The sequence below is a fragment of the Dermacentor albipictus genome, chromosome 5 (genome assembly GCF_038994185.2).
Source record: "Dermacentor albipictus isolate Rhodes 1998 colony chromosome 5, USDA_Dalb.pri_finalv2, whole genome shotgun sequence".
Lineage (NCBI taxonomy): Eukaryota > Metazoa > Arthropoda > Arachnida > Ixodida > Ixodidae > Dermacentor > Dermacentor albipictus.
The window spans coordinates 147,237,022-147,264,649 of NC_091825.1; the positions used below are offsets into that span (position 1 = coordinate 147,237,022).

A 27,628-nucleotide genomic window follows, 5' to 3' on the forward strand; every position below is an offset into this window, starting at 1 on the left:
GTTTGGTATATGGCTCCTTCAGGGAGCCATATACAGTTACTTTGGGGCGTGGATTTGAAATCATAATTTCTCAGTACATTAACGTGTTATAGTGAGAAACTCTATTTTTGCAATGTACACTACACTGGACACCACCAATCGCTTTTGGTAAATGCAGTCAGTAAAAGCATGGCCTCCGAGATCAACTTTTGTTGCCCAGAGAGCCGTTCTGGGGACACTTTTGCCACCAGGGGAACGCAATATGCTGTCTATGAGCTGAATACGTCGCAAAAGCAGAGCGCGTTCTGCTGTAAAAAAACTTTTGCCATCAGTAATGAAACTGGTGTGTGAAAATAAAAAGCCACCTTCGTTACCTCGTCGGCTTTTCTCTCTCTCTCTCTCTCTGGTGCACTTCAACCCAACCACCCCGTTTCAAGCAATACACTTACATATCCATCCAGTCAGCTGGCCATGTAGCAGAGGTGGTCAGCTGCCTACTTCATTATATGAGCTGCCTGTCAGCCTGTCAGTTCACCGAGGGTGAGTACAGCAGTGTTGACTGCTTCCTTATGTGTTTTGCTGTGTTGACAACGAGCGTTTTTATTTGGCAAGTCCGTCCGTGAAACTTTGGATTTGTCCGTTAATTCAGCCCAGCATTGTGTTGTAGGCATTGCTAGAATTCGCTGCGCCTCTTCTGTTGCTTTTTTTTTTTCGCTTTTTACGGACGTTTTATACCATAACGCAGCGCTTGATTTTCTCCACTGCACTAAATCTGAACGCCTTCTCCACATTTAAATTGTCACAATCAGAAATTCCATATTTCGGCCTGCAAACCGCCGCGTCCGCACAGTAGCATTCCAGCCGTCTTAGCACTCCGAAACTATACTATTGCTCAACCGGGGTCAACCCTGTTGAGACCACAGTTGGGACGCCCAAATGGCGTTAACACTAACTAGTGCAAGCACCATTGATAGTTAACTATCGCAATCACTGCGGTATTGCTTCATTTTTACCGGTGTGCCTTTAGGTACAGTGTTGACACCTCGTTCCCATTTTATACCGATGTCACACAGCCACTTTCGATCACGATGGAGTTCAATCCTTCACCACTGCGATTTGCTCCTTCCGCAGCTTGCACAAAGGAGCGAATCACGACCGAAAGTGCTCCGGGTGAAACCCGTATTCGGGAAGTGACATCTTTGTTGGTTAACGGCAGCACAGTGTGAAAAGTTGAAATGTTCGTGTTCGAAAACACTCGGCTCGCGGTGAGAGGTTGCATCAGCATTTGCTGTGACTTGCCGCGTCAAGTTTTACTGTTACGTAGTCGCACGATGTCGTTGCATTTGCATATAGACTACAATGAAAACGTAGGTGGACGTCTTGAGAATTGTGCTCTACCTTCCGTGTTGTCACGCACTTTTTTCATTATTGACGCCCGTAATGTATATGACGCATCCATTGTCGCGAAGCGTTTGCTTTATTGTGTGCATTAATTTGAGTCATAAGCAAATTGTTAACGCTGCTGAAGCGCATTTGGAAGAGCAGTTTCTAATTACGCAGTTCCCGTCCATTTCTGAAGTACTATAGCGCCAAACAGACAACACAGGAAGAAGAGACACGGACGAGCGCTTCCTGTGTCGTGTCGCTTCCTGTGTCGTCTGTTTGGCGCTATAGTACTTCAGTAATGTACCAACTAGCCCAACAAAAAGTTTTCCCGCCCATTTCATGGTGTGGTACTACTGTCACACGGCGCACTTTCGATCGCACTTGGAATCGAATTTCTCGATCGCTATTGGCCCCTTTTCGCGAGCTGCGGGACGGAGCGAATTGCGGTCGAGAATTTCGATCTGGATGAACTCAATATCTATCCGAATTGAGCCTTATGACAACGGCATTAATGTAATGGCCATTCGGAAGTTTTACGTTTTGCGCAGCCAAAGTTTGGCAACTCAAACTTTGGCTGCCAGGCGTACAAAAAGAACGCAAATATGTATAAAGTGAATGCAAACAAGGCGTGGGTCTCTGGGTACTCAGACGCTTGGGTGCACTATTTATAAAACTCCCTATTTATGCCAAAATGTGGCTGTCGCTTTTCAGGCTTGTTCACTTACGATTGTAATTCCCTTTGTCAAGGTGAGCAATGCAAGCAGAAGGATTTCGAGGCCGAGGAAGAGGCCGCGGAAGAAGCAGAGGTGATGGGAACCGGGGCAGAGGCCATTTGCAAAGCAACAGGCCGCAGCCACAAGAGACAGATCTGTCACGCACACCACCCCGTGCAAGTAAGGACCATTCAAAGATTCATGCTTCAGGAATTTGTAATTTGTTGACTGATACCATAATGTTGTATGTGAAATCCCCTTCTCGGGTGTAGTCGTTGCTTCATTGGCCAAACTGGCTGGTGTGTCAACGACTACATTGCAGAGCATGCCAATTACTAAAGCCAAATACGCCAAATACTAAAGCGTTACTGGCACCTGTGTGCACCTTAGATCTGAGGCTTTCTGCATTGACAGGAAAGCCGACACATGCATTAGCGCATTGTCAGTATTGCTCTTCTCCAAGAAATTTATTTCTTTCAAGTTGACAATGGACCATTTTAGTGACTTTTTTTTCGTTTTGTTTTTAATGTCTTGTTCCTTTACTTGCAGTTCAATTTGTTTACTGTGCCTCTACCCTTTTGAAATTTCACGCACCTTCATGCATTCTTGCGTGCACAATAAAAACCAGTTGATAGTAGTCAGCTCTTCACCTTGTCCCTTGCAGTTGCTCTTTTTGCCTTCAACTTGTACCAAGCGGCCCAAGTTCACCTTTTAAGGGTCGCGACATCACACATTACTGACAAGCAATACTTTCAGGCAACTCCCCTAAACAATTTACTTTATTTACACAATAGTACACAACAATTTATTTACACAATAGTATAGTGTGTAGCTTGAAACATATTTGAATTCAATTTGAAGCATGTGAGGGTAGTTAACCTCAGTGTGCAGCACCTTATGACATTGACATCAACTTGGTGTGGCTTGTAAACATTTAAGGCCAGACGCCGCCACTTGTCGCAGTTTTGCCAACTGTGACCGAGCAGACTGTGCTGCTTGCACCCTTGATTGTCCCAGGACTGCAGTGGTGCACTGCCACTTTTCCTCGGCTGTTGCTTTAGGTTGAACACTCTCAGTGCTCGTGCATTTTTCCCTTAAATGCACACAAAAAAAGATTTTGTGCTCACTGCTGCTTTGTTCTTGCAGAATTATTGCAAAAAGATTGTATTTTAAGGTCCGTATCGCTCAATATTACACTTGGCACTCTTGCATGGCTCCGGTTTCTAAAGAGCAAAAAAAAAAGCAAGATTACCTTCATCTTTGAGGAAGCTAGCTGCTGCCAAGGCAGCATTAGCATAGACTTGTCTCATGGTTGCGTAGTTCAATACCTGCAGAAAACAGCCATTCCAGCAGTGTTTTCAAGTGCAAAAGGTGGTTGCTATTGTCACATTGTAGTGATGGCAAACAACCACAGCAGCACAGCACAAGTCACGGAATTGTTTATTGCACGAACCTGTGCCCAGCAAAACGAGCAACTTGGTAAAGGTATGCCAGCAAGCGGAAAGGAAACCAGGAAACATATGGAGGCATAACACAGAAAGGAACAAGAAGGTTGCTGGACTAACAGGTGACTTTATTTCTGGGAAACAGCATCCACAAAGACCAAACAGCATGTGTAACAGTAGTGCAAGTCACTTGAAGCCAATCTAACTACACAAGACAACCTTTATCTAAAAACAGGAGCTCTTTTCTCAAGAACACAGGTGGCGCGCTCGCACATTTGTCTAGACCAAGTTACTTTCCATAGGCACGGGTGGCAATCTACTGATACATTGTAAACAATGTAGTTGTGCCCCCCTTTTCAGCAACATTTCAGTAATTGGGAAAGCTAAGACTAGAAAGGCAAGGGAAATTATGGAAGCTTTTCACATGTGCAAACTTGGTCCAGATAACTATGTGAGTGTGGCATCTATTATCTTCATGAGAAAAGAGCTCCGGTTTGTGGATAAAGATTGTCATGCGTAGTTAGTTTGCCTTCAAATGACTTGCAGGGCTGTCACGCATGCTCCGTTTGGTCTTTATAGATGCAGTTTCTCAGAAATGGTCACTCTTAGGAACAAATAACACTCTGAACAATGATAGCGGTGAGCAGACTCTTTGAAATATGATCTGCAGGTCAGATGCATCGGCTATTATATATCTGATTCATGGAATGTCCAGTACTATTCATATTACACATGCAATCAGGTTACAAAATGTTCAGCGACAACACAGTCAACAGAAAGATCGTCTACAAGAATCCCCAATGTTCAGATTTGGCAGTCCTGTGCTGAGCAGTGAAGTTCGACATTTGTTAGCCAGTGAAAAGCGGTCACCAGAAAAAGGTAAACACGTGTCAGCGCCCCGCACTTAAAAATGAGCATTGTCTCAGTGCTGCAAACAGAACACAAAAGTGGAAAAACAAAAGTGCAAGCAGTACAGAAAAATAAGTCCCGAAGTTCATCAGCGTGCATAGAATAGCTTTCGACTCGCCATCTGGCACTCTTAGGTTGTGCGTGGTGCTGCTGTGATTATGTAATACCATCCGGCATGACCTCAGTCCGGTGTGCCGATTGGTCGGAGGATCTTGCAGTTCAAATAACTATAGTCTCAAATAATGTATAGTATAGTCTCAAATAACGTTGCAGTAGCTTTTCACTCTGTCCATGTTGGCAACAGAAAGCAGAGATATAATGTTTGGGCACTTATACATGCAGTAAAGAAGAAAGGTTAACAGAAAGAGAGTTGTATCAAGACTCGTATTCGAACTTGTTGCTTTCATGTCACATTTACTTAGAAAGGTGGTTTGTTGGGCGAGCTGGTAATACATCCTTGACTTAGACAGTGCGAAATAACATAGGCAGTGCGGAATAACACACAGAAAACACTTTCCCTCCGTCTAAGTCAGACATTTACTACTAGGTGGCATAGCATTGCCACCCATAGCATTGCCATCCACTGAGTGGCATAGCATTGCGCTGCTTAGCCCGAGGCCATGAGTTCGAGTCCCGGCCACGGTGGCAACGTTCCAAGAGATTTAATGCAAAAAGATTCTCGTCTACGGTGTTTGGAATGCGCAGTCAAGACACCAGGTAGTGAAAATAAATATGGATGCCTGCACTAAGGCATCTTTCAGTCCACTTTTCAGCTTCTCAACGTGAAACTTAAACCCTGCTATTTAACACAACTGAACACTTTCCACACATGTGCACTTGAATAGCACACCTTTATGCATGTGTATCACATGCAGGATAACGGAAAAGTTGGGTGAATTATCTGTTCATTTTGCATTGACACACACGTATTGTAAAAACAGGTGCAGTATACAGAGACGAGAATTAAATCTCAGCCTTCGGGCACACCAAGTGTGAAATGTAAATTCAATGTGACACACATAAGATCAATAAATACCCTATCTCTACAGACTCCCGAGAGTGAACATGACCACCTGCTGACTTGTAGTTTATTTTTAAGCATCAAGTTAACATAAATGTTCACGCTTGCCTTTACTTAAGCCACAATTAAACTTTTTTTATTATCGCAAAGATAACAAAACAAGAACTGGCCGGAAACTAATGATTACAGGAATGAAAGTGCTGTGCCAGCCTGCGCAAAAACGCTAATTTAAAATCAAATTGCCAAATTTATCAGGATCTGTGTGTTCAATGGCAACCACACCTCCATAGACATGCATTGGCTAGTGCTTAGCCCTGCAATCCAAGCCTGAGAAATCTGCTACAGCGTCTGTGTTTTTGAAGTGTGGCTGTGTTTTGTGGCATAACTGTAACTAGGCCACAATAAAATAAAAACCTTTTCGTGTTGTGCATTGCATTATGAATGTTTTGTAAAAGTGTTATGCATTTGTGTATATGCTGACCAGCTAAATATGATTTGAACTGGCGCTCATTTCATGGGGCAGTCGGGAAGAAAAGCCGCGCTGAATGAACAAGGTTGTGCAGTCTGCTCAGCATGTAGCTCCTCACTTTCGTTATACATTTTAGCACTTGATATTGCGCCCTATTGGTACATCTGCATTGGTTAATGGGTGAACACTGTGCATGTGACATTCTAAATTTATTTCACATGTGCACCACGTCCGGTCACCGGGATGATAGTACAGCCAGAGTCCTTCCATGTTTTTCTGGTCACGAAACTCCGCCGTCACTCTATGGGAGAGGTTCATATACTGCCCAAAGGTGCCGCGACGTGGCGCCACTGTGCCACAGAGGGCATCGTTCGCGTACCGAAATGCGTGCGCAGTGCGAGGCGAGCTGACTGATCGGGTGCGTTCTGCGCGTGTGCTGTGCTATTTTTCGAGTGTTGGGCTGTTTGGTTGAAGTGGTGGGGTGGGACAACGATGCCGAACACGTGTTGCATGCCTGGGTGCTGTTCCGGCAACAAGGGCACGACTGAAAACGTGTCGTTGTTCTGTTTACCAAATAACAACGATCAGCGCGAGAAATGGAAGCGGGCCATACCGGGGCAGGGAAGTGGCGGTTTTAATTTCGAATCGAAGTATACACGTGTGTGCGCGAAACACTTTGACGCCTCGGACATCGTCACAGCAAAGGGGCGAGCTTCATGTCCAGCAGGGGGTGGTAGGAAACCAACCAGTTGAAGCGGTACCAGTTAAAGGGACGCAGTAGGTATCACGATTATCGTGTAAAGGTGACCACTTATAAAAAATTGCGATGCTGATGATGGAGAATAAGGGTGTTGTGAGATCTGATCAGGGCATTGATGACAAAACACTTTGCTTTATGCTTTGTTGCAACCTCAATTTGTGTTATACCAGGATAGAGTAGTTCACAGCAATCGCGCCCTTATCCCGACCATCTATGAAAGGTATAGCATTAGAATTCCTTTAAATGCAAGTGTTAAAACAGAATAATATGCATTGCTTTATTTTCCATTGTCCTTTAGTCTTGGCTATTGGTGGGCTACAATTCTTCAATTGCATGTACTTTTAAGTCTATAAGCTGCTATGAGTAAAAAGGTTATTAGCACACTGTTAGCTACATTTGTATTGTGATTTGCTGAGCAAGTTTTGTTTGCATGTTTAAGTTATAACTGAAGAAGTAGAAAGGTGGTATCTCTAACAAGCCATTTAAAAAAAAAAATTGCTGTATTTGTGATGTGGCTACTTGTATTCGTTGAGCAGCGTGAATAAGTGCTGGGCTTACTGACGCTTCTAAACGACTGCTTGCTAAGGCAATTGCCTAATTACTGCTAGTTTCAACTGTGCAGGTCCTAACACTTCAGGTTCGCCTTAATCCGTTGTTAAAAGCCGCACCGAAGACATTTAGTAGCGAAGTTCGTCTTGCATTAATTCTACCTAAATCTTATTCAGAAATGGCATCGCTTCGCAAGAAATCTTAAGCGCATGGAGCAACTCAGTTCCATTTTCTTTGTCATTAAGTATTCTGCGGTAGCAGCCCTTTGCAATAGCAATTTCATTCTTTTGATCTCGCTATAAGATTCTGCCCACAGAGTCCTTCTCTGCCACAGTTTAACAGAAACTGAACAGCTGTGCTCGGCGAACAATCTGGCGCTATGCGCAACGGAGAATTGGCGCTTACTCATCTGGTGATAAGTGGGACCACTGGCGTTTTGTTGCGAATGCGCGGTGTTTAATTTAAGGCCAATATTAAAAAGCGGAGCCCACCGAAGCGTTGAGGCGAACGGTGATGACGAAGCAATCCGGACCGAGACCGCCCGGCCGTGTACAGCGGACGCATTTCGACGGGGGCGACATGCAAAACACCCGTTTATTTAAATTTAGGTGCACTTTAAAGAATCCCTGGTGATCAAAACTAATCCCGAGTCCCCCACTACGGCGTGCCTCATAATCGTATCGCGGTTCTGGCTCTTAAAATTCCAGATCTTTATCTTTTTCGGTCTGAGACCGCCGCAAGCTCCATGTTATGAGCGTTTTTTTTTTTTTTTTTTTTTTTTTTTGTCCCATGCGCTCATATCATCGCAGAAGACACGCTCAGGCAGTAATTTAATTATATTCAATGTTAAAAATAGTTACGTGAGAGTAAAGCGATCGTTAAGGAAGTTGAGAAAGCTAGAATACCGAGGCTGCCCCACACACAACCACAGCGGTAGCGGCGGGCGCTGGCGCTATATGAAACTGAGGCGGCAGTTTCGTGACCAGAAAAAACATGGAAGGACTCTGGTACGGCTTACCGACAAATGGCCTGCTTGCTTTCGTGGAACTTCTTGGTCACAAATATCCATTGGCAACCGCAATCATCACTCAAATTTCTTCTCATGGTACACTATTTTCTGCCTGGCCACACCACAGAAAATTAAGCTCACGGTGCCACAGAAATAAAGCCAAGGATGTAAAGTATAGTATTTAGTCAACCTTAGCAGCCAAATTGTGGTCGTAATTAAACATTCTGTGAAACCGCAACCTTCCAAAATTGCATTAGGGGCAACGGTGTTCACGATGCGACTTGTGCAGATTGAATCCGAAAAATTTTAATTAACCTTGTTCAGTGAACAAAATATCCATTGCCTTCTTATGGCTTTATGGTGCCTGCGACATAACCACGAATAAGCTTGATTAATCTAAGTAATTCAAAATATTGGTCGGCAATGCCGGCCGGTAAGCCTGTGAACATTTTATCCCTTTATAGTTTTCAAAAATATCGTGGAGATTTTGCTGGACAATCGCCATGGGAAATACTGGCAAACATGCAATGACCATAATAATTTAAATTCATAAACTTGCCTACTCTATGAGATGTAAAGGAAAAAGTTGTGGATGATGTTGAGAAATGACCGATAACAGCATTTAAAACCTAGGATTCGTGAAGACTTTCTATTAACAAGAAAGCAAGCCCACAATATGGATTAACAGAAACTGCTGTGACCATGACGATGCTTCTGCACCCCAAAGATTGCATCAGTCTTTACACGAATCTCGTGAAATAAGGGCACTAGGAATGAGCTGCCACGCTTTTTTCTCACTGTGTCGGCAGTTTTTGGCACGAATTTTTCGTCCCTATCAAATGCAAAGTAGCGCGAACTTGTATTCCGAACCATTACAAGATCGTGGCCCAATGCATGTTCGTAATATACACGATGCACTAATGACGATGCTTATGTGCAAGACCACTTATATTACTGGTGTGAGGATATGTCACGTTTACTTTTTTTATTATTATTATTTGCAGGCTTCTTCTTGTTTTCTTTTTGTCGGAAAAAAGGACCACACAAGACCTAAGTCGCTATATAGGCTGTTATCAATAATTTATCAATGTATTCCATAACCTTTCATTGATGCTTATTGAATCAGTAAGGCAATAAATATTAGTTCATTAAAATTGAATATTAGTTGCTTGTTCACAATGCAAAAATAAATTTGACAAGCTTTAACACAAGCTTATCAACATAGAGTGGGCACTGTTCACAGAAAACTTCGTTTTTTTTTTTTTCTTGGCCACATTTATTTGGCACATTCGGAATGTAGTTTAGTAGTGGTTCCTGATAAACTTGTAGCTTCATGCTGCAGTTAGGTGGGAGATAATTTTTCCCTGTCATGCATTGTGCTCACTTTGTGGGCTTCCGCAGAACCGGCCTGCTGTAACCCAAGTGTTGTACAAAGTCAAATAAGGAGTACCTTTTCTTTATATGCCTGTATTTCGCTCATATTGACTGTTACTAAGCTGCTCCAAAGCGCACATTTACTGCTCCAAAACGGACAATTCTTGCGGCAAACCTGCTCCAAATTGCCAAATTTGCTGGTCCAAGAGCTGCTCTAATGTTTCCTTGGCCGCTTCCATCCCTGCGATTATTTCGGTGGAAAATTACTGTATCGAAAATATTTTGCCTTAGAGACAAATAAAATGCGCAGAGTTAATGCAGGCACAAAAAAGCTCAATGCAGATGTGCATCTTTTTCGCACAAGCAGTTTCTTTTTTCCAGGAGCTCCATGCAGTTGATGTAACAATGCAGGTAACGCTGTGCTTTTGCAACATTTGAATGGTGAAAATAATTGTTTGAGCTTGATCCAGATCAGATGGTGTAGATGTCCTTCAACATGAAGCACTTGTGGCTAACGGTCGGCATACAATTAATGCACGCAGTCAGGCAGACGCACAATATCATGCTTCTACAATGCAGTGAAGCGGATGAACACACACTGCACCCCTGGCCGCTGTAAATTTTTTGCTGTAGGTGACGTCTGTGACTGGTGCCCCGCATGTTCCTGTGTTTGTCTATTGTTCTGCAGCGAAAACGAACACAGTCTGCATTTAAATGCCCTAGGGAGCCTATCAGTCTTGCCTTCATAGTACTGCACTGGGCTTTGTAACTGCGGATCTGCTCATTGTTGTGAAGCGATGTCCACATTTATTTCCATGTAGGCGGCATCGTCCTGTTTGTCTTGCTGGGGCAGGTCAAGAGGGCTGCAGGTCACACAGAGCATCAGAGTACTTCAATCCAGATAGACCGCAGCGATGTTGAATTCCTAGAGTCTGACTCCACTGTGCTAGGCGACCTAAATGGTCCTTTAATATTGGCAGCCCCAACACAAGGCTTGGTGGTCGCATACGACTTTGTAGTGCCTCCCTATTATAAAATAATTCGCTTTGCTTTCAACAATGACCAGCTAGTTATCATAAGCTGGGTACTTTCAACTTGGTCCTTTGTTTGAACTAGCATGGCATCAAGGCTTGTTGGTATGGACTTTCCTTCTCGGGGTCTTCATCAGAGTTTGTAAGTATCGGCGGTGACTGCAGGCATTGTTTCAGCTCTTGAAGGGCTTCGACTTGCTGGGTTTCCCACATGAAGTCAATGTCAGATTTCGTGAGATAGGTTATTGGCTCGGCAGTGCGTGAAAAGTCTTGATGAAGCAGCTGTAATAGGCACACAGGCCAAGAAATTTCATCGCCTTCTTGTCGAAGGGCCACAGGAACATAGCGACGTGATCTGTCTTCTGCAGGTCGGTATGGATGTCAGACTTTCGGATGACATGGCCCAGGAACAGGAGCTCTTCATACGCAAAGTGGCACTTATCCAGATTCAAGGCGAGTCCAGGTGATTTGCCTTGAATGTGGTGAAAAACAAGCAGAAGGCGCTTGACGGATTTCAGCAAAGCTTCTCTAGCCAGCGAAAGTTGGTTCGAGGCTCGTGAAGCTTCCAGAAGTTGAAGCAGCGCTCATGGTGTGGCTGCAAAATGCGAGAACAGCCAACTTTTCAATCACCACGGCATTGATGATGAAGGCAGACACACTGGCCTTGCAAATGGGCTACACAGGTTTCAGCTGCAGCAATGGCTAGTTTGACAATTTTAAGAAGCAGAAGAATGTGGTGTCAATGCCTGTACACGGTGAAAGTGGCAGTGTCGACGTAGTTGCTGCAGACAACTAGCGCAACAGTCGGCTCGCCAAGCTGCAAAAGAATTATGCCAACAGACATTTTCAACCTTGATGAGGCAGCTCTATTTTATAAGATATTGCCGAGCCGCACTTTCACACTGAAGGGCAAGCGTGCTCAAGTGCAAAGCAGTGAATGGACTAGAGTGACAGTTTATTTCGGAGCCTGTGCCTCAGGCGATGAAGTCGCCTCTTCTCATCATCAGCAAAGCACCGAAACCTAGGTGCTTTCAAAATGTAAGACTGCCAAACGGCGTCATCTATCGAGTCAACAAATCGGCAAACAATACATCCGCTCTGTTGATAGCAAGATGGCAAAGATGAATAGGAAAGTCCTATCCATTGTGGACAATTTCCCAGGCCACAGCAAGATATATAACTTGGAGGCAGTTACAGTTGAGTTTCTGCCGGCCAACATGACATCTGTGCTGCAACTGATGGGCCAAGGTGTGATTGAAGTTGCCTGCAAGCTTGACAGAAAGAGCTTGCTGCAGTGAACTTTATTATCATACAAAAACAGCAAAGGATATAAAGTTGGCTTGCTGGGAGCAGTCCATCTCTTCTGCAGCGCTTGGCAGCAAGTTCGTTCAGCAGCTATCGCCAGCTGCTTTGTGCACGTGGGATTTTCTTGTGCCACCAGTTTTTCAGAGGTGGAGACAAAATTCACTGGTTGAGAGGAACTCTGCCAAAAAGTAATGAAACTTGCTGGGAATGGTGCTACAGAAAGCAACGTAAGCTTTCACGAGTATTCGCTATGCAAGTAGGATGTACCGGTGACAGGTGGACTTGGTTACTCCAAAACTGTTGGGATGCCTACAAATGGAGGAGACAATGAAGACGATGGCAGCGATGACAAAGGACCTTGAGAGGTGCCGGAACAAGCAACGTGCTTTGCTTGCTGCAAAATAAAGTGAGTGCAGCAGCTCAAGGATGGCTTTCTAGGTCCAAGTGCTACCACGAAGCAGACCAGCCTAACGCAGTATAATATGGAAGTGCTGCTAAACAGAGCTGGTTGACATCTCTGGTCTGTTTTTATTTTTTCTTTGGAACCTTTATGAAGAGCCACTTTAGAAGCTCTTGTTTAAAAGCATTGATTGTGATGTATTTTTTTTAAAGGAACTCGACTTTTCACTGCAGTTCTGCAACTTTGCTTATCTCGGAAATCTGTCCATCTCGAAATGTTTTCTGGTTTTTCTACTTCAAGTTAATGAGGCATTACCGTAGTATGTTCCAAGGACACCGCACAGTCCTCTCCTCAGCTTGATGCAATGCATGGACATTTGCGAAATAGTATTGATTATGTTTATAGCTGCACCAAATTGACAATGTTGTGAAATTAGTGTAGCTGCCACTCAGATTTCTAGGGTTTGTATTGGCATTTGTTTTTCTGGTTTTCTCCGTGTTATATATTTTTTGTAAAGCCTTAAGATGCCTACAGAGACCACTGAACCCCAAGTGTTAAACCTCTGAGTGTGTGCTGAGAAGCAGAATGCCGTAGCCCTTGAGCCAGTGCAATGGATAGTCTTGCCACGGGCAATTTGGAAACCATGAAGCCTACTGATGAACTATAATTGAAGAAAATTTGGTTAGGAAACAAGTGGTAAGGGTGAAAATATATATTAGTGCAAAGGTGCTATGAAACTTGGTTTACATGCTCCGATTGAGCTGTGAAAAGTTGTGGTCACTGTTCCCATTTTTAACACAAAAGTGTTTTACGCTGGGGTCGATCATCAATTTTCTGTAACGGATGTGATGTAAGCACGAGTGTGTAAAATATGCTCTCTTGACAAGGATGGTGCCACCATCTAGGAGCGGTGAAGTGACATACTGCATCGTGACCAAGTGCGTCGACAGCGAGTGCTTCGGTAGTCTCAGCGCAGCAGAGGCTCCAACGCGGTGTAGCCTGTTATAGGCGGTGTAGGCATTTTGCTGAGGTGACGCCGTAGTTTCCGCACATGGTTTTGTGGGACGACCAAGCACAGTTAAGAGCACAGGGGTTTTATGTGTACGTCCTTTCACTTGATGTACTTCATTGTTTCTAACTCCTCTTTCTCATCTCTTAAACTGTACCCCACTATTCACTCATGTCTGAAACCAGCGACATGCCAGAAGAAGAAGAAAAGTTTGCCACAGGTGGGCACCCCCTGCGGACAAGTGGCTGTGATCACTTGAAGAGGTGTTCATAATGGGAGCCAGTTTGATCCTTGTGATAGCAACCATGTTTCATTCCCATTGTGCAGGATTGTGAAATGGTGTTCAGAATGTTTGATGATGGGGGAAAGGACGTCGTAGCATAGCTGAAGGGAACGACGAGGCATGTCAGCACGGACCAAAGCATGTGAGGATGTTTGCTGGTGTAAGGGTAGGAAAATGTGCCTTTTCATGTGAGCAGAGGTTGGTGACGGACGCAGGTTGTGCATGAAAATGCGTAGATGCTGGATAAAAGATGAATCGGAAATGGTGGGCATAGATACGGGGTTGACAAAGTCGCCAGGTAAACGGAAGGTGCAGCCGTTTACCTGGGCTACAGAGCACCGAGTTCTGGTCGGAGTGTTGACCGAAGGCCGAGCATCACGATTGGAAGTGTGATAACCAATCCTCCACGTGATGCTGAGTGGCAAGTGCAGCTTTCAAGTGTCGATGTAGCCTCTCGACAATGCCGCTGGATGCAGGATGGTAAGCAGTTGTGTGAATGCATGCACATACCAGAAGGGATACAGATGTGAAAAGTGATGCTGACAGTTTGAGTCGGCAATCAGCTGTCACCGTTGATGCCAAACCAAAATGGCTAATCCATGTAGACAGAAAAATATGAGCGACTGTCTTCGCTGTTATGTCAGGCATTGGAGCCGCTTCAGGCCACCGTGTGCACCGATCAATTTCACGTAAGCAAATACGTATAACCACGGCATGGTGGCAAAGGACCAACAATGTCCAAATGAATGGGGTCAAAACATGCATTGGAGAAAGGGAATTTGCCCAATGAAGGGAGGCTTGGTTTGTTGTTGCACCTTGATACATTGACGTGCCGTACAAGTGCAGACCCAATCGTGTATATCGGCATGTATGCATGGCCAAATACAAAGTTCAGTGATAAGGTGTTCTGTGGCAGGTACGCCTAGATGGTAAATAGAGTGCAGTGTATCAAAAACTGCATGATGAAGAAGAACAGGAACATGAATGCAGGTACTGTTAGGTGAAATGTTGCACCAGAGTGTGACGTCGTGGTCTGGAAAGTTTACTTGCTCCAAGTGGAGGAATGTAGAAGATTGGAGTCGTGGAAGTTTATCGTCCCATGCTTGAGCCGCCACTAGTGAAAACAAGGAAAGGTGGATAGAACTTGGCATGGTGTTGATGGTAATACAACTGAGAGCATCCACTGCCCTGTTAAGGCTGCCTTTGACGTACTGTATGTCTGTCGTGAATTCGGCAATAAAAGCAAAATGCTGGAGCTCTCTAGGAGTATGGGTGGCACTGCAGGAACATAAAGCCAAAACAAGTCGGTAAGAATTGTAAATTGTTGCTCTTTAAGGAAGTACCTGAAATGCTTTACTGCGAGGTAGGCCGCGAGGAGCTCCCATCTGAAAGTACTGTATCAGCGTTCACAGCGTTGCATAACTTGCGGGAAAAGTAGATGGGGGCCCATGCATCATGAAGTGCAGCTCCCACAGCTTCTGAGGAAGCGTCCACCATAAGGCTAGTGGGAGCAGACTGTGAAGGGTAATGCAGGAGGACGGCTTGTGCAGGTTTGGTCTTAACGGCAGCAAAGCTTGGTCAATGACCGTGTCTCAAGGAAGTGCAGTAGACTCAGCCTTCGAAATGTAAAGGAGTACTTCAAGAGGCTGCACCAACTTAGAGCATGCGGGAGTGAAAGGGTGATGAAAATTTGAGTCTTTGGAAACTTCACAAGCTATATGTGGACTTTGGTGGCAGGTAGTCGATGATGGCCTGAACCTTGTCAAGCAGTGGAGTGGTGCCATGATTCGTGATGTAATGTCTGAGAAAATCCATCTCCGGAACCCGAAACTGACATTTGTGAACATTGATGACGAGATTGTAATCGCGAAGTAGAGGGAAAAGCTGACGTAGATGTGCTTTGTAGGTTTCAGCATCTCTGTTGGCTACGAGATCATCCTCTATGTAGGCAAAACGAAATGGTAAGCCTCTGGTGACTTCATCTATAATACGCTGAAAGGTTTGAGCTGCATTGCGCCATCTGAAAGGCATGCGTAAATACTCACGGTCAAACATGGGTAGTTATAGCAGTTTTTGGAAGGTCGGCAGGCCCAACAGGGATCTGGTGAAAAGCTTTCACAAGATCAATTTTCGAATATATTGTGCCGATTAAAAAGGCATTTATTTATTAAAAGGCAAGTATCAGTCGAGAACAGCGACTGCATTCATTGCGCTAAAATCACCACAGAGCCGCCAGTCATTGTTCTTAGGCACCATGTGTAGTGCTGACGACCACGAGCTTGATGATGGCTGAATGATGTTTAGTTGCAACACATGCTCGAATTCATTGCAAGCAACTCAAATTTATCAGGACCAAGTCAGCGGGGTCGGCAGTGAACGGGCGGGCCTGCGGTAACAATACAATAGGCTACAGTGTGCTTAGGAGTTTTATTCATTGGACACAGTGTAGTAATCTCTGGAAACTCGTTAAGTAGAGGTGCATACAGTGAGGTAGGCAGCTTGGTGAAAGTAGGGTTGAGAGCAGTAGCATGCAACACAAACCGGTGACTGGCAATGAGTTCAAATACGAACGTCATTGATGACATGCAAGGCTGCGATGTGCCGATTTCTGCGACCATTACATTTGAAGACTTTGCAGACGTCGACCGCGTGGTGTTGTATGTCGAACTGAATGTTGATGAAACAATTGAGCAAGTTCTCCCAGTGTCAAACTGCGACTCTGGCCTTTCTCGAGGATCTTGCTTACAGTGCCAGGAACACGTCTCTTAAAATGGTGATCGTGTCTTTGTTTGGGTTTTTACCGAAACAAAGACATGACTGGCTGAGAGTGTTAGTTCAAGGCGGTAAAAAAACCGAACAATGACACGAAAAATCTGAGTTACCGCAAGTTAGCTGGACAGACTACGGAGTCCATATGGCAATGTAGAAGTTACCTCGCGTTACATATACAGCCGGCAAGATGTTGTGAAGCGAACACGTCACCATGTTGGAGACCCTAGTGTTCCTGGCACCGTAAGCAAGTTATGAGAAAGGCCTGAAATACAGTTTCGAGGTGAACCTCAGCGGACAGCAGCTTTTGGCCCTAGCAAGAAATGTACATGATAAAGCAGAAGAAAGCGAGTGAGAACGAATCATCAATGAGGCTGTGGACTGCCCCCTGAAGAATGCCAGTTGTGGGACGGGTGGGACGGCATCCCGACCTCCACTCAAGAGGATGGTGACATGCCTGAAGGACAAAAAAAAAACTGTCCGTTCTCCAAGCAGATAAAGGAGGAGTTGTGGTGCTGCCAGAAAACCTGATGAGGATATCTACCAACCAGGAAAACCGGGAATTCTCAGGGACTTTGAGTAGTCTGGAAATACTCACGGAATCTGTGCTTCTATTGGAAAATTAGCTGCAATTTTATTGAAAGGGAACGAAAGTCGCGGTAATGCTGGCTCGCGTAACAGAGAGGGATCCTAACGAATAGGTCTTTTGAGACTGTGTTCTCAGCTGGAGGAGTTGGCAGTGCGCAGTCAACGACAGACTTTATGCGACACCCGATAATTTGGACAGCTTCGCGGTACCACCAACTACCCCACCGGGTCAGTGTATAAGAACGTCTGAAATTTCGGATGCAAGAATCCTTCGCTGTCGGATTTTCCTGACATTTTGCCATGACCACAGGTCTGAAATGACATTAAATCAAAGCTGCCACGGCCACCATTTTGATTGCCTCTCTGCCTCTAACCGGCGCTCTCACACGTAAATCCGCTGGCAGCTGTAGCCACCACCGTGGCAATGCTAGGCCTAACTGCTTCGACATTCGCTATTAAGCTTTGTGCCATTTGGTATTACGGTTTTCATTAAAGCATTTTGCCGCTGTCAGCAATGGCACTGACACCACCTTTGTAGTCCTCGCGATTAGCTTCAAAGCTTGGAAAACACGGCGCATCGCATAATGCCGGTTTCGGAAAGTCAGCTACGCCTCAATACACCATTGTTACGCTGCGAAGCATGTGCGAAAGTATTTGCAGTAAAGCATAACAAGCATGGGAAGGGGTAATTGTCATGGAACAAAGTTTGTATTCCTGTTGTAAATCTCGGCGCTGACGCCCCTTGTTGCACCTGGGCCGCAAGCCCCAAGGGTAGCGTTGGTTGGCATCCGAAGGTCCCGGCAAAGCATGAGTCGACTGCTAACAGAACAACTTGTTTATTCTAGCATCGCAAAAGAGCGGCCGGTCAGGTCGACTGAAGTGGAGAGACGGGAGAGCACGTTACTCAACAGAAGAAATCGGAGCCTCTCTCCTGGCGTCTGGGGGCAGCTGCTTTTATACTCTCGGAGTTGAGGGCAAGAGGGAACGTCGCGGGACGAGGCCACGTGACAGCGGGGCAAGGACACGCTGAGAGACATGTTGAGATGAGTGCAGCGACGCATCCGCCGAGCCGGCGCCGGTCAGACCTCCTCGCTTCACACTTGAGGAGCTCCTCTCCCCGGTTGCCGTGCTTTGACAAGCGTGAGCACACACACACGCACACTCGAAGACTTGTGGCACTTAAACATGCCTGGACGCGCTTGACGGGGAGGCGTTGCGGCAGCTCCGAACGGGCCAAAATGCCCGCCGCTTTGGACGAAGCTCCGGCGTCCATTGCATCCGCGCCGGCTATACCTCGCGTCGTAGGCGAAACGTAACAATTCCTAAATTATACACGCGTGCACCTGCCATCTTCTGTCGCAGTACCAGCACCGATATGCCTAATAAGTGTACTGGCTGGCCTTCAGAGCTTTTTTGGGCATGTCTGTGGCGATTTGCGCCCTTAAGGGCAGTAAAAGACATGCATTCATTTTTTCGAGCTGCTCGAATTTTTGGACGTTTTCGCAGTCTCTAGGAAGTCCATAAAATCGGATGTTGACTGTACAGCTGACCAAGAGGATGTTTCAAATGGTTCGTGGGGCGAACGCATGATGGAAGGACAACGAGAACAAACAGGACCGACGCATTGAGGAATGAACGGGAAAGGAAGCATGCCACCACTTCTTTGGAGGAGCCTGAGCTCAAAAAAAAACAGTGTTGGCTGACGCCGAGGTGCAGGTGTCCCTCATCCAAACTACAATAAACTCTTAAAATCAGTGAAACGCAACACTGAGGTGTTGTGCGTGGTCCTAGAGTATGTCGGAATAGTTGAGCTTGACTTACCAGCTGTTGTAAGAGAGTCTCACTTGAAGTTGTGACAAAGTATCGCTCATATTGAAAAATATGTGCTTCAGTATGCATCTCCTTCTTATTTGTATTTGAGAATGTTCGACTCGATTTGCGATGGGTTTTACGATTTTCTTTAAGATGTTTTATTTGCTGTGCATTTTACTAACCCCTCCCTTCTGTTTTCTTTTGGTATAAGCATTGCTTAGTATTCAAACTGGATTAAAGTTGTTTTTCTTTATCATTTTTAACATGCTTACTAGAGAGTGATAGCATCAGGTGACATGTTGTCAGCCCATCTTGACATAAAGCTAAGTTCTGCATCACTCAAGGATCTTGCAAAGGCACTCAGGGAAAACCTGTAAAACTCGGGGAATTTGGAAATGTCAACTTGGTAGACACCCAACTGGCCAACTGGCTTCAACGACAGGGCCAGACAGCACAATGACATTAGAAAAGGATACGGTAGTCTTTCGGCTGAACACTGCAAGAAGTATGCATGTACACTATGTTCGGCTACAGAAATTTCTTGAGTAAAGAATACACAAAAACAATGTGAAAAAGTTGAAGCGTATTTTATAAGGAAGGCAGGTGACAAGTGTATCGCCTGTCTGTCTTTGGCTTTGCAGGAGAAGAAAAAGAAGTGACGTTTCTTTTTAGGTATCTAGGCACGTGAACTGATTGACCATACAATCGTATACGTATGATGATGAATGCATGATGTACATGATGCACTGTGCATAAATAGATGATTGTTTGACATAAACGCCACTTAGAAGTAGTGCCAGTCCTGTCGTATGTGTTATTGCACATATAATTGCCTTTATTGCATTTATTGCCCGTGTCTTTATTGCATTTCTATGAAAACTGTCAAGATTCAGTAATGTGGAAAGTTGGGATAGTTGGTGATTAATTATCATACCTTGCTGGTGAAGCAGCGCACACACACGGACACTGTGTCCGTGTCAGTGCGCTGCTTCACCAGCAAGGTATGATGTCAAGATTCGTGTTCTACTGATTCCTGTGAAAGAGGAATCGGCCATCATTTTCTATACAACCGCTACCACAACAGTCGAAACCTGCTAGATTGCTGTATTTTCTGGTGTCGTAAGAAGCTTTATTTTTTCCAAATTTTTCACTGTGTTCGTCTTATGCCTGCTGGTGTGAACAGTGTGTTTTTTCAAGAGTACAAGAAATTGCGTGCCACAGTATTCTGAAAAATATCGAACCTTGCTTTAACAGTGGGGCAACCCTCGTGACGAAAAGTTAGGCATACTAGCTAGCTCTTAAACTTTAGTTTTTCTTAAAGAAAAGGTTAAACAAATGAAACTGATGCCATAAATTTTTTAAATGCACACCTTCTTCTGTCCTGGTGCTTGATTTACACTTATAAAAAAATGCCACCGACAGTGTGTTGGAGCATGAAACTTTCAGTGACTTTGAGCTATGTTCAATCATTTAATTTCCAGTCATACAGATGTTCAATTTGTCCCCATCATGCATTAGTCTCTTATGTCTAAGAGGAATGTTGGTTCGTTTTATTCTGCTAGAATTGGTAGCTTGTAAAAAATTGTTTACAGAAATTTAGTGCCCTAAAATGAGTTAGTACAGCATCTCACAACGATTGTACAAGTGTACATAACCTTTTATCATGCCAGTTAGGTCAAAACATGTGTGACTAATGCAGTAGATTTAGTGAAACCACATTATAAATCTAATACTGGCACCACAAGCATGGCCCTCAGGATGACCGAGCAGCAGAGAGCCTAGGTTTTGCAGAATTACACAGCTAGCCATTGTTGCACATTTGGAGGAAGTGCATAAGGACATAGACTGCAACATTTTGTCTTTGTATTATACTGTGTATGACTAAAGCCCCTCCATACACGTTTCCGCCGACCAGGTCAAGTACCGCCAACCTATACTTCTCCTCCACGCTCCTCTCCCACTCACCCCCTTAGCTTCCGGCATCAAGCGGAACTTGCGTAGCTGCAGCTTCCTGTTCCGAGTAGGAGTGACGCTGTCTTTATTTATTTATTCATTTTCTTAAGCGTTGTTTACTGTCGCGTCGATGGAGAGGCTTTATTTGCACCAGCTGCGGTTTAAACTGCGAACGCGATTCCATCCAAGAACCACCGCCTATTGTAATCGGCGATCTGATCGTGTTCGCTGCTTCACATCAACCTGCGACAGGTTGTGCCACAAGAGACAACGTAAAGTGGAATGTAGTGCCTATGCACTTGGAGACCACTGCCATTTTTCGTGCATTTGGAAAACGGCGACCGCAAACTACTACTTCAGCAGAATACAACAGCTTGTCCCCTTCGCATTCATCTCGTGGTGACTGCCACAGCTCTGCTAAGCATGCGTGGGCGTCTCACCATCGTCTAACAGCAGTCAAAGTGAAAGTTCCCGCAGCGCAACTCCAGGAAGCAGAAAAGCCGAAACCGGAAACCTTGAAACGGGAAACCTTGAAACCGGAAATGCCAGAACCGGAAATGCCGGAACCGGATTTGGTGCGAGGGGAAAAGGCAGCGCACAACAAAGGTTGTCGCTACTTAAGAAAGCGGCGGTGACGCGTGGATGGAGGGGCTTTATGTATGACCATATCTGTATCAGTACCTTGCATACCAACACCTCCACACATCATTGGAGAGTTCTTAAGTAGCACAATTAAGCACAATTGGTTAGCACTGTACTAGCACAAGCAATATGGAAAGAGAACATGAGAACTGAGGGGCATATAGGCTAACGGCTTAAAAATGCTGAGTTTATAGAATGTGAGGATGATCTCACTGGTAGATGGCAGTAATAGTGGCTATAGTGGCTGACATTTGCCACTGCCAATGAAGAGGCAAGTGGGAGCGTAGACAAGAATGGCGGAGGTTGAGGGACGATTTTAGAGGACAGGGGTCATAATCATTATCGGCCACAAGTTAATACCAGTACCTACCTTTCCTGTTTTCAATGGCACCTGCACGTATTGCCACAGTGGAGTTTGAGGGTATCTGGAACATACTCTTGTGTTACCGACATATTGTTCGCGATAGTGCACTGATTGCCCCAAAGCTCTTTCGAGTGTGTGTGAGCAATTGCATAGCACAAAACTCTCTCTCTCTCTCTCTCTCTCTCTCTCTCTCTCTTGAAAGAAATCATGTAAAAAAAAATTCCCTTTCTGAATTAGAAATCTGAAACTTTCACTAACTGAGGTGACATTTGAATTTTTGATACCGTGTAAGTGAGTACAAGAGGTGATTAGTAAATTTTGCAAGTTTTTGGCACATCAGTTCTGCAGAGGTGGAGGAAGGTTCATGAAAGGTATAATTTTTAGTTTTGTGCTGCAGACAAGTGGATAACAATTTTCTATTTCATTATGGCTGGATTTCATTGGTGCCTTGCTATCTTATTATTTTATTTTTTAATAAGAATTTTTGTTGTTGTTGTTCTTAGAATGGGCAGTGCAGACTGATTAATATCTTCTGACATTTTCTAACAATCTTTTCAGAGTATCCAACTCCTGAAACACCTCCGCCTACTCCACCTGACATGCCGAGATCCACTGGAAACCGACCACCAGATGGAAGCACTGCTACATCTGCTCTGGAACTAGCTGGCTTGCGTGTAGTGCTGCCTGGTGTCAACTCGAAATTCCCCCGTCGTCCTGATTATGGGACGGTTGGACGTCGCATTGATGTAGTTGCAAATCATTTTGAAGTAGTGCTGCCTACAGGCAACATGTACCACTATGATGTAGACATAGGCATTCGCAAACAAGGGGGGAGTGTGCAGTCTGTGATATCAAAGGATTGCAAGCGTCGTGTTTTTGGGCTTCTGGTGAAGCAACATGCCAAGCATTTAAAAGGCAACTTGCCTGCATTTGATGGCCAGAAGAACATGTATACCAGAAGTGCCCTGGGCTTTGAAAGGCAATCATTCACTGTCATTATGCAGGAAGAAGGTAGCTTAAAACCAGATGAGTTTGTGGTTAAGATACAGTTTGCAGCACAGCTAGATATGAGTCTTATGCAACAGCTTTACAATGGTCGGTCAAAGACACCTGAAGTTCCAAAATCTGTAGTGCAGGCTTTGGAAATTATCCTCCGGTATGGTCCATCTACACATCTTGCAGTTGTGGGGAGGTCTCTCTTCAGGCAACCTCGAAGCGATGCTTCTCTTGGTGGTGGCCTTGAGCTCTGGCATGGCTTTCAGACTAGCGTGCGACCTGGACAATGGAAACCCTTTGTGAATGTCAACACAATGGTTACTGCTTTTTTTGAGTCCGGGCCCCTAGTGGATCTTATGGGCAAGATATTAGGTGACTGGAGAGGTAACTTGGACATGAATAAAATTGTCAAACTGCAGGATGTCCAGATAGTCAAGCTGAACAAAAAGCTGAAAAAACTGAAAGTGCATGCAACCCACTTGCCTTATCGCCGCAAGTATGTGATTGAAAAGTTTACTGCCGCTCCAGCAAGTCGGCTCACTTTTGGGGATCCTCCCATGACCGTTGCTCAGTACTTTGCTCAGAAGTACCAGTCACTGCGTTATCCAAACCTTCCATGTATTGAAGTTGGTTCCAAGAAAAACTACATTCCCGTGGAGCTTTGCCATGTGATTCCCGGCCAACATTGCAAACGCAAGCTGGATGAGAACCAAACCAGCATGGTTGTTAGAAAGGCAGCTGTGCCTCCATCTGAGAGGTTTCGAAACATTGAAGAGGATGTCAAAGGCTGCATTGCTGCAAACAAGCCTTACTTGGAGCACTTTGGCATCCGCATGAGTGAGAAGCCGGTGGCGCTTTCAGCCAGAGTGCTGCCCGCACCTGATGTAGTCTACAAAGGTCAACAGCTGGCTCATCCTACCAATGGCGCATGGGAGCTCCAGGACAAGCAGTTCATCGAAGCTGCCAGTATGACTGACTGGACTATAGTGGCCACTTGCAACCCTCGCTTCTGTCCTCAACATGCAATTGACGATTTTGTGTCCATGATGAGGCAGTATGGCAGCCAGCTAGGTATGACTGTGAAACAACCTGCAAAAATCACTTACTCCAACCCCAATGTCGATCCTAAATGGGTGCTCTCTGAGCAGAAAAGACAATTTCCAGACCTTCAGATAGTTTTTGTTATCCTTGCTGGCAGTGGCAGAAGTTCACCCTTCTACAGTCCACTGAAAAATGTTGCTGAAACTGACCTTGGCATTGTGACACAGTGTGTAACAGACCAAAGTATCACAAAAAGATGCAACCGTGCAACAGTTGTCAACATCCTGCAGAAGGTCAATGCAAAGTTGGGTGGTATCAACAACACAATTCCAAACGAAGTAAAGACCATTGTTTTCCGCCGCCCGGTCATTATAATGGGCGCTGATGTTACTCACCCAGCACCAACAGAAATGAACAAGCCTTCCATTGCAGCTGTTGTTGCAAGTGTGGACCCTCATGCATTCCGCTACATTGCCACTTTTCGCATCCAAAAGCAGAACACAGTAGCAAAAGCACGCATTGAAATCATTGAAGACATGAAAAACATTGCAAAGGACCTCCTTTTAAGCTTTTACCTAATCAACGGCAAAGTCAAGCCCGAGAAGATCATCTTCTATCGAGATGGAGTCAGCGAGGGGCAGTTTAGCCATGTCCAGCAGTTTGAACTTGCTGCCTTGCGAGCAGCATGCACAGAGCTGGAGTCCGGCTATGAGCCCGGTATCACCTTTCTCACTGTGCAGAAAAGACATCAGACTCGCTTCATGCCAAAGAACAGGAGTGAAGGCAGTGGAAAGCATGGCAATGTGCCTCCAGGCACTGTCGTTGACACGATAGTCACGCACCCTGTTGACTTCGACTTTTTTCTTTGCTCACACTTTGGTATCCAAGGCACCAGCCGCCCTGCTCACTACTATGTGCTCTGGGATGACAACGATTTCAAAGCAGACACGCTTCAGAAGCTCACCTATGGTCTCTGTCACACGTATGCCCGCTGCTCTCGCTCGGTGTCCATTCCCACACCAGTCTACTATGCCCACCATGCTACAAAGCGGGCCAAGTGCTATGTAGACGCTCGCACTGACTCCTCCGATTCTGGGAGCAGCTCCAGTGGTTCCATGCTGCCAACTTACGTTCTCGATGATGCTGTTAAGATAGCAAAGCTTATGGAGAAGAAAATGTTTTTTATCTGAGGCTAGGCATTTCATACTGTGGCCCAGTTCTCTCATAAGGGAATGCTGTGGATTAGCTGCTGCCATTGAGATCTATAAGCGAGTATTTATTGCAATATTCCTGTGCATTTATTTGTATTGACATCTAAGGTTTGAAGATGCCAAGGCAGTTCTGTACTAGCTGGTTACTTTTGCTGGGGAGCTCTTCTCGTGTTCAATGCTCCATAAGTACGAAAATGTAAAGTTTCCACACTTCAAAAATTCTGCAATGTTTTCATTGTGCTACTGCTGCTTCACACAGTCCATCATCGCGATTCTGTTTATCTGAACACCTGTTTTTCCAGGTGGCGATGTTGCTATTTGCGTTCATCATGCACAATTTAACTATTTTTAACCACAGATAAAATGTTTAATTGCACCGGAAACTATAGCATAGGCTGCTTTGATTTAGTTTGAATTTGTTTTGACAGCATAGATTTGCTTAGTGGTATGGTGATCAATATTTACTGTCATGTTTTGTTGACTCCACCTCAATTTAATTGGAGTTCTAGTTTTCCGTTATCGTATTTTTATTGCTGCATCCACTAAGCTTCTTCTTGTGTCTGGATATGAATGCAATGTACCTGCACAGAGTGCAATAAAATTTTATTATGGGAGCAGTACAGTGTATATATGTCTCATTCAAGTTCGTTGTATGGGAAGCAATTCTCGTCACAAAGCTAGTAACAAAACAGCTAAAACTCCACCGTCAAGTTGCTTCCCATTATTTATATTAAATGACAGCAATATACAATAGAATTAATATTTGGTTTAGAAACATGCGCAATTGAAAGAAGCAGCCTGGCAACTGGCCCTGAAAGATCACAACACCAGCCTGTTCAAGAAGAATGTTTAAAATATATATATAAAAAAAACATTGTCCAAGACCTCATCATCCAAAAAAAGCTATACAAGAAGCAAAGTGGTATCATTTAGAAAGGTAAGGACGCAATGAACCTAGTATCGCCAAGATGTGCAACCATAGAGAGACGGGCATTCGAGGGTCGTGCACCACAGTTGAAAAAGATCATGATCCCTTAGTAGTGAGGTGCACTGGACATAGAAAGCAAGACGCTCCAATATGAAGTATTCAAATGTGTCGCAGGAACCACATTACAAGCCATTCGTAGGTTTTGTAGGCAAGTATTGGCCTCGTGCACAACTGATGGCAGCACTGTTGTAATGTAGTCCATGCTGTGGATAAAACAGCTTAATTTTTAACTTTGTGCTCTCGCTATCGCTGCATGCTCAAGCAACATGGCACTACAGTTACTGCATATTCTTTGCTATGTTAATTGTGTTTTGAGGCCAACAAGCATTAAAATTTGTTCCTTCCATAAAATAGATATATAGATACAATTTATTAAAATAAGAAAAACCGCTAATGGTCGGGGCCCTTAGTCCAAGGCTCCGCTGGCTCTTGCCATTTTCTCAGCTCTCTTTATCAGCTTCAGCTGGTCATCGAGGGCCAAGATAGTCATCGAAGGCCAAGCTGGACAGCAGTGCCACCCATTGCTCCCTGGTGGTGTTCGTATCTAGGTGTTCTGTGTTGTGTAGTGTGCACTCCCACTTAATGTGGTATACAGTTGGTGTGGCCCCACATCATGGGCATTCGTCCCTGTAGGCTGTGGGGTGTATCAGATGTAATAGGTGTAGGTTTGTGTAAGTGCCTGTCTGGAGCCTACGTCAGGTGGCGGCATCTTCTGTCTTTAGATTTCGATGGGGTGGTGGATATTCCAAGCGACACCCTCTGTGGTAGTTCACGATGGCTGAATACTCGAGGTCGACAGGGTCCGGCTCTGCTGCAGCCGGCGTGATGAGTGCTCGGTTATGTACAAATCTTCGAGCTGCTCTGTCGGCCTGCAGGTTGCCCGTGATGCCAGTGTGGCCCGGTATCCAGATGATGGTTTCGGTAGTGAAGTCCTCGGGGGTCCTCCTTAAGTATTCGGGCCAGGACTTGTGCAGCAGCTCTTCCAATTCTTCCCTGTAGGAAGTTGTGGCAGGCTTGCTGGGAATCCGTGAGGATCGTCAGTGGTTGGTTTGCATGTAAGCCCTCTGCGATGGCCAGCTCTTTGGCTTCCGTGATCGTGCAGGGGCGGGTCGATGCAGCGGAAATAACGTGGCCTCGGTGGTCGCATGCCACTGCCACTGTGCCCTTGTTGTTTGTCCCATACATGGTGGCGTCTGTAAAACGGGCCGTGGTATTGAACTTGAACGCTTTCTCCGTGTATTGGACTCTTGCTCTCCTCCTGCCGGAGTGTATGTTAGGGTCCATGTTGCGTGGTATCGGGGCAACGTGAAACCTGTCCTGGACGTGACGAGGTATCAAGCAGGTTTCTTGGGTTCGTGTTATTGCTGGGAACTCGGTTTGTAGGACCTGCCAGCCCGTGCGAGTCCGTGCAAGTCTCTGTTGTTGCGAGACGTAATGGGCTTCTGTCAGTTTGCTGATGGTGTTGTGCAACCCTAGCGCCAATAATTTTTCAGTCCATGTACTCATCGGCAGGCGGAGAGCGGTCTTGAACGCAGTCCTCAAAAGTGTGTCGGCCTGCTTTGTCTCAGACTGTGTGAGGTGGTAGTAAGGCAGGCTGTATGTGATTCTGCTCACCACAAGGC

At 45.1% G+C, this 27,628-nt stretch overlaps 1 protein-coding gene across 2 annotated transcripts; it reads left to right on the forward strand.

The window, feature by feature from the left end:
- Positions 1-286: 286 nt before the first annotated feature.
- On the forward strand, positions 287-25,635 carry LOC135906246 (protein argonaute-2-like). 2 transcript variants are annotated; one of them, XM_065437544.2, is made up of 3 exons: positions 287-519; positions 2,113-2,258; positions 22,329-25,635. In XM_065437544.2, exons 2-3 carry the CDS (start codon positions 2,120-2,122, stop codon positions 24,995-24,997), a joined length of 2,808 nt encoding a protein of 935 aa, XP_065293616.1. In that variant the 5' UTR covers positions 287-519; positions 2,113-2,119; the 3' UTR covers positions 24,998-25,635. The 2 variants fall into 2 exon arrangements, with proteins under 2 accessions (XP_065293616.1, XP_065293617.1); XM_065437545.1 differs by having other exon boundaries at positions 514-586.
- Positions 25,636-27,628: the final 1,993 nt, after the last annotated feature.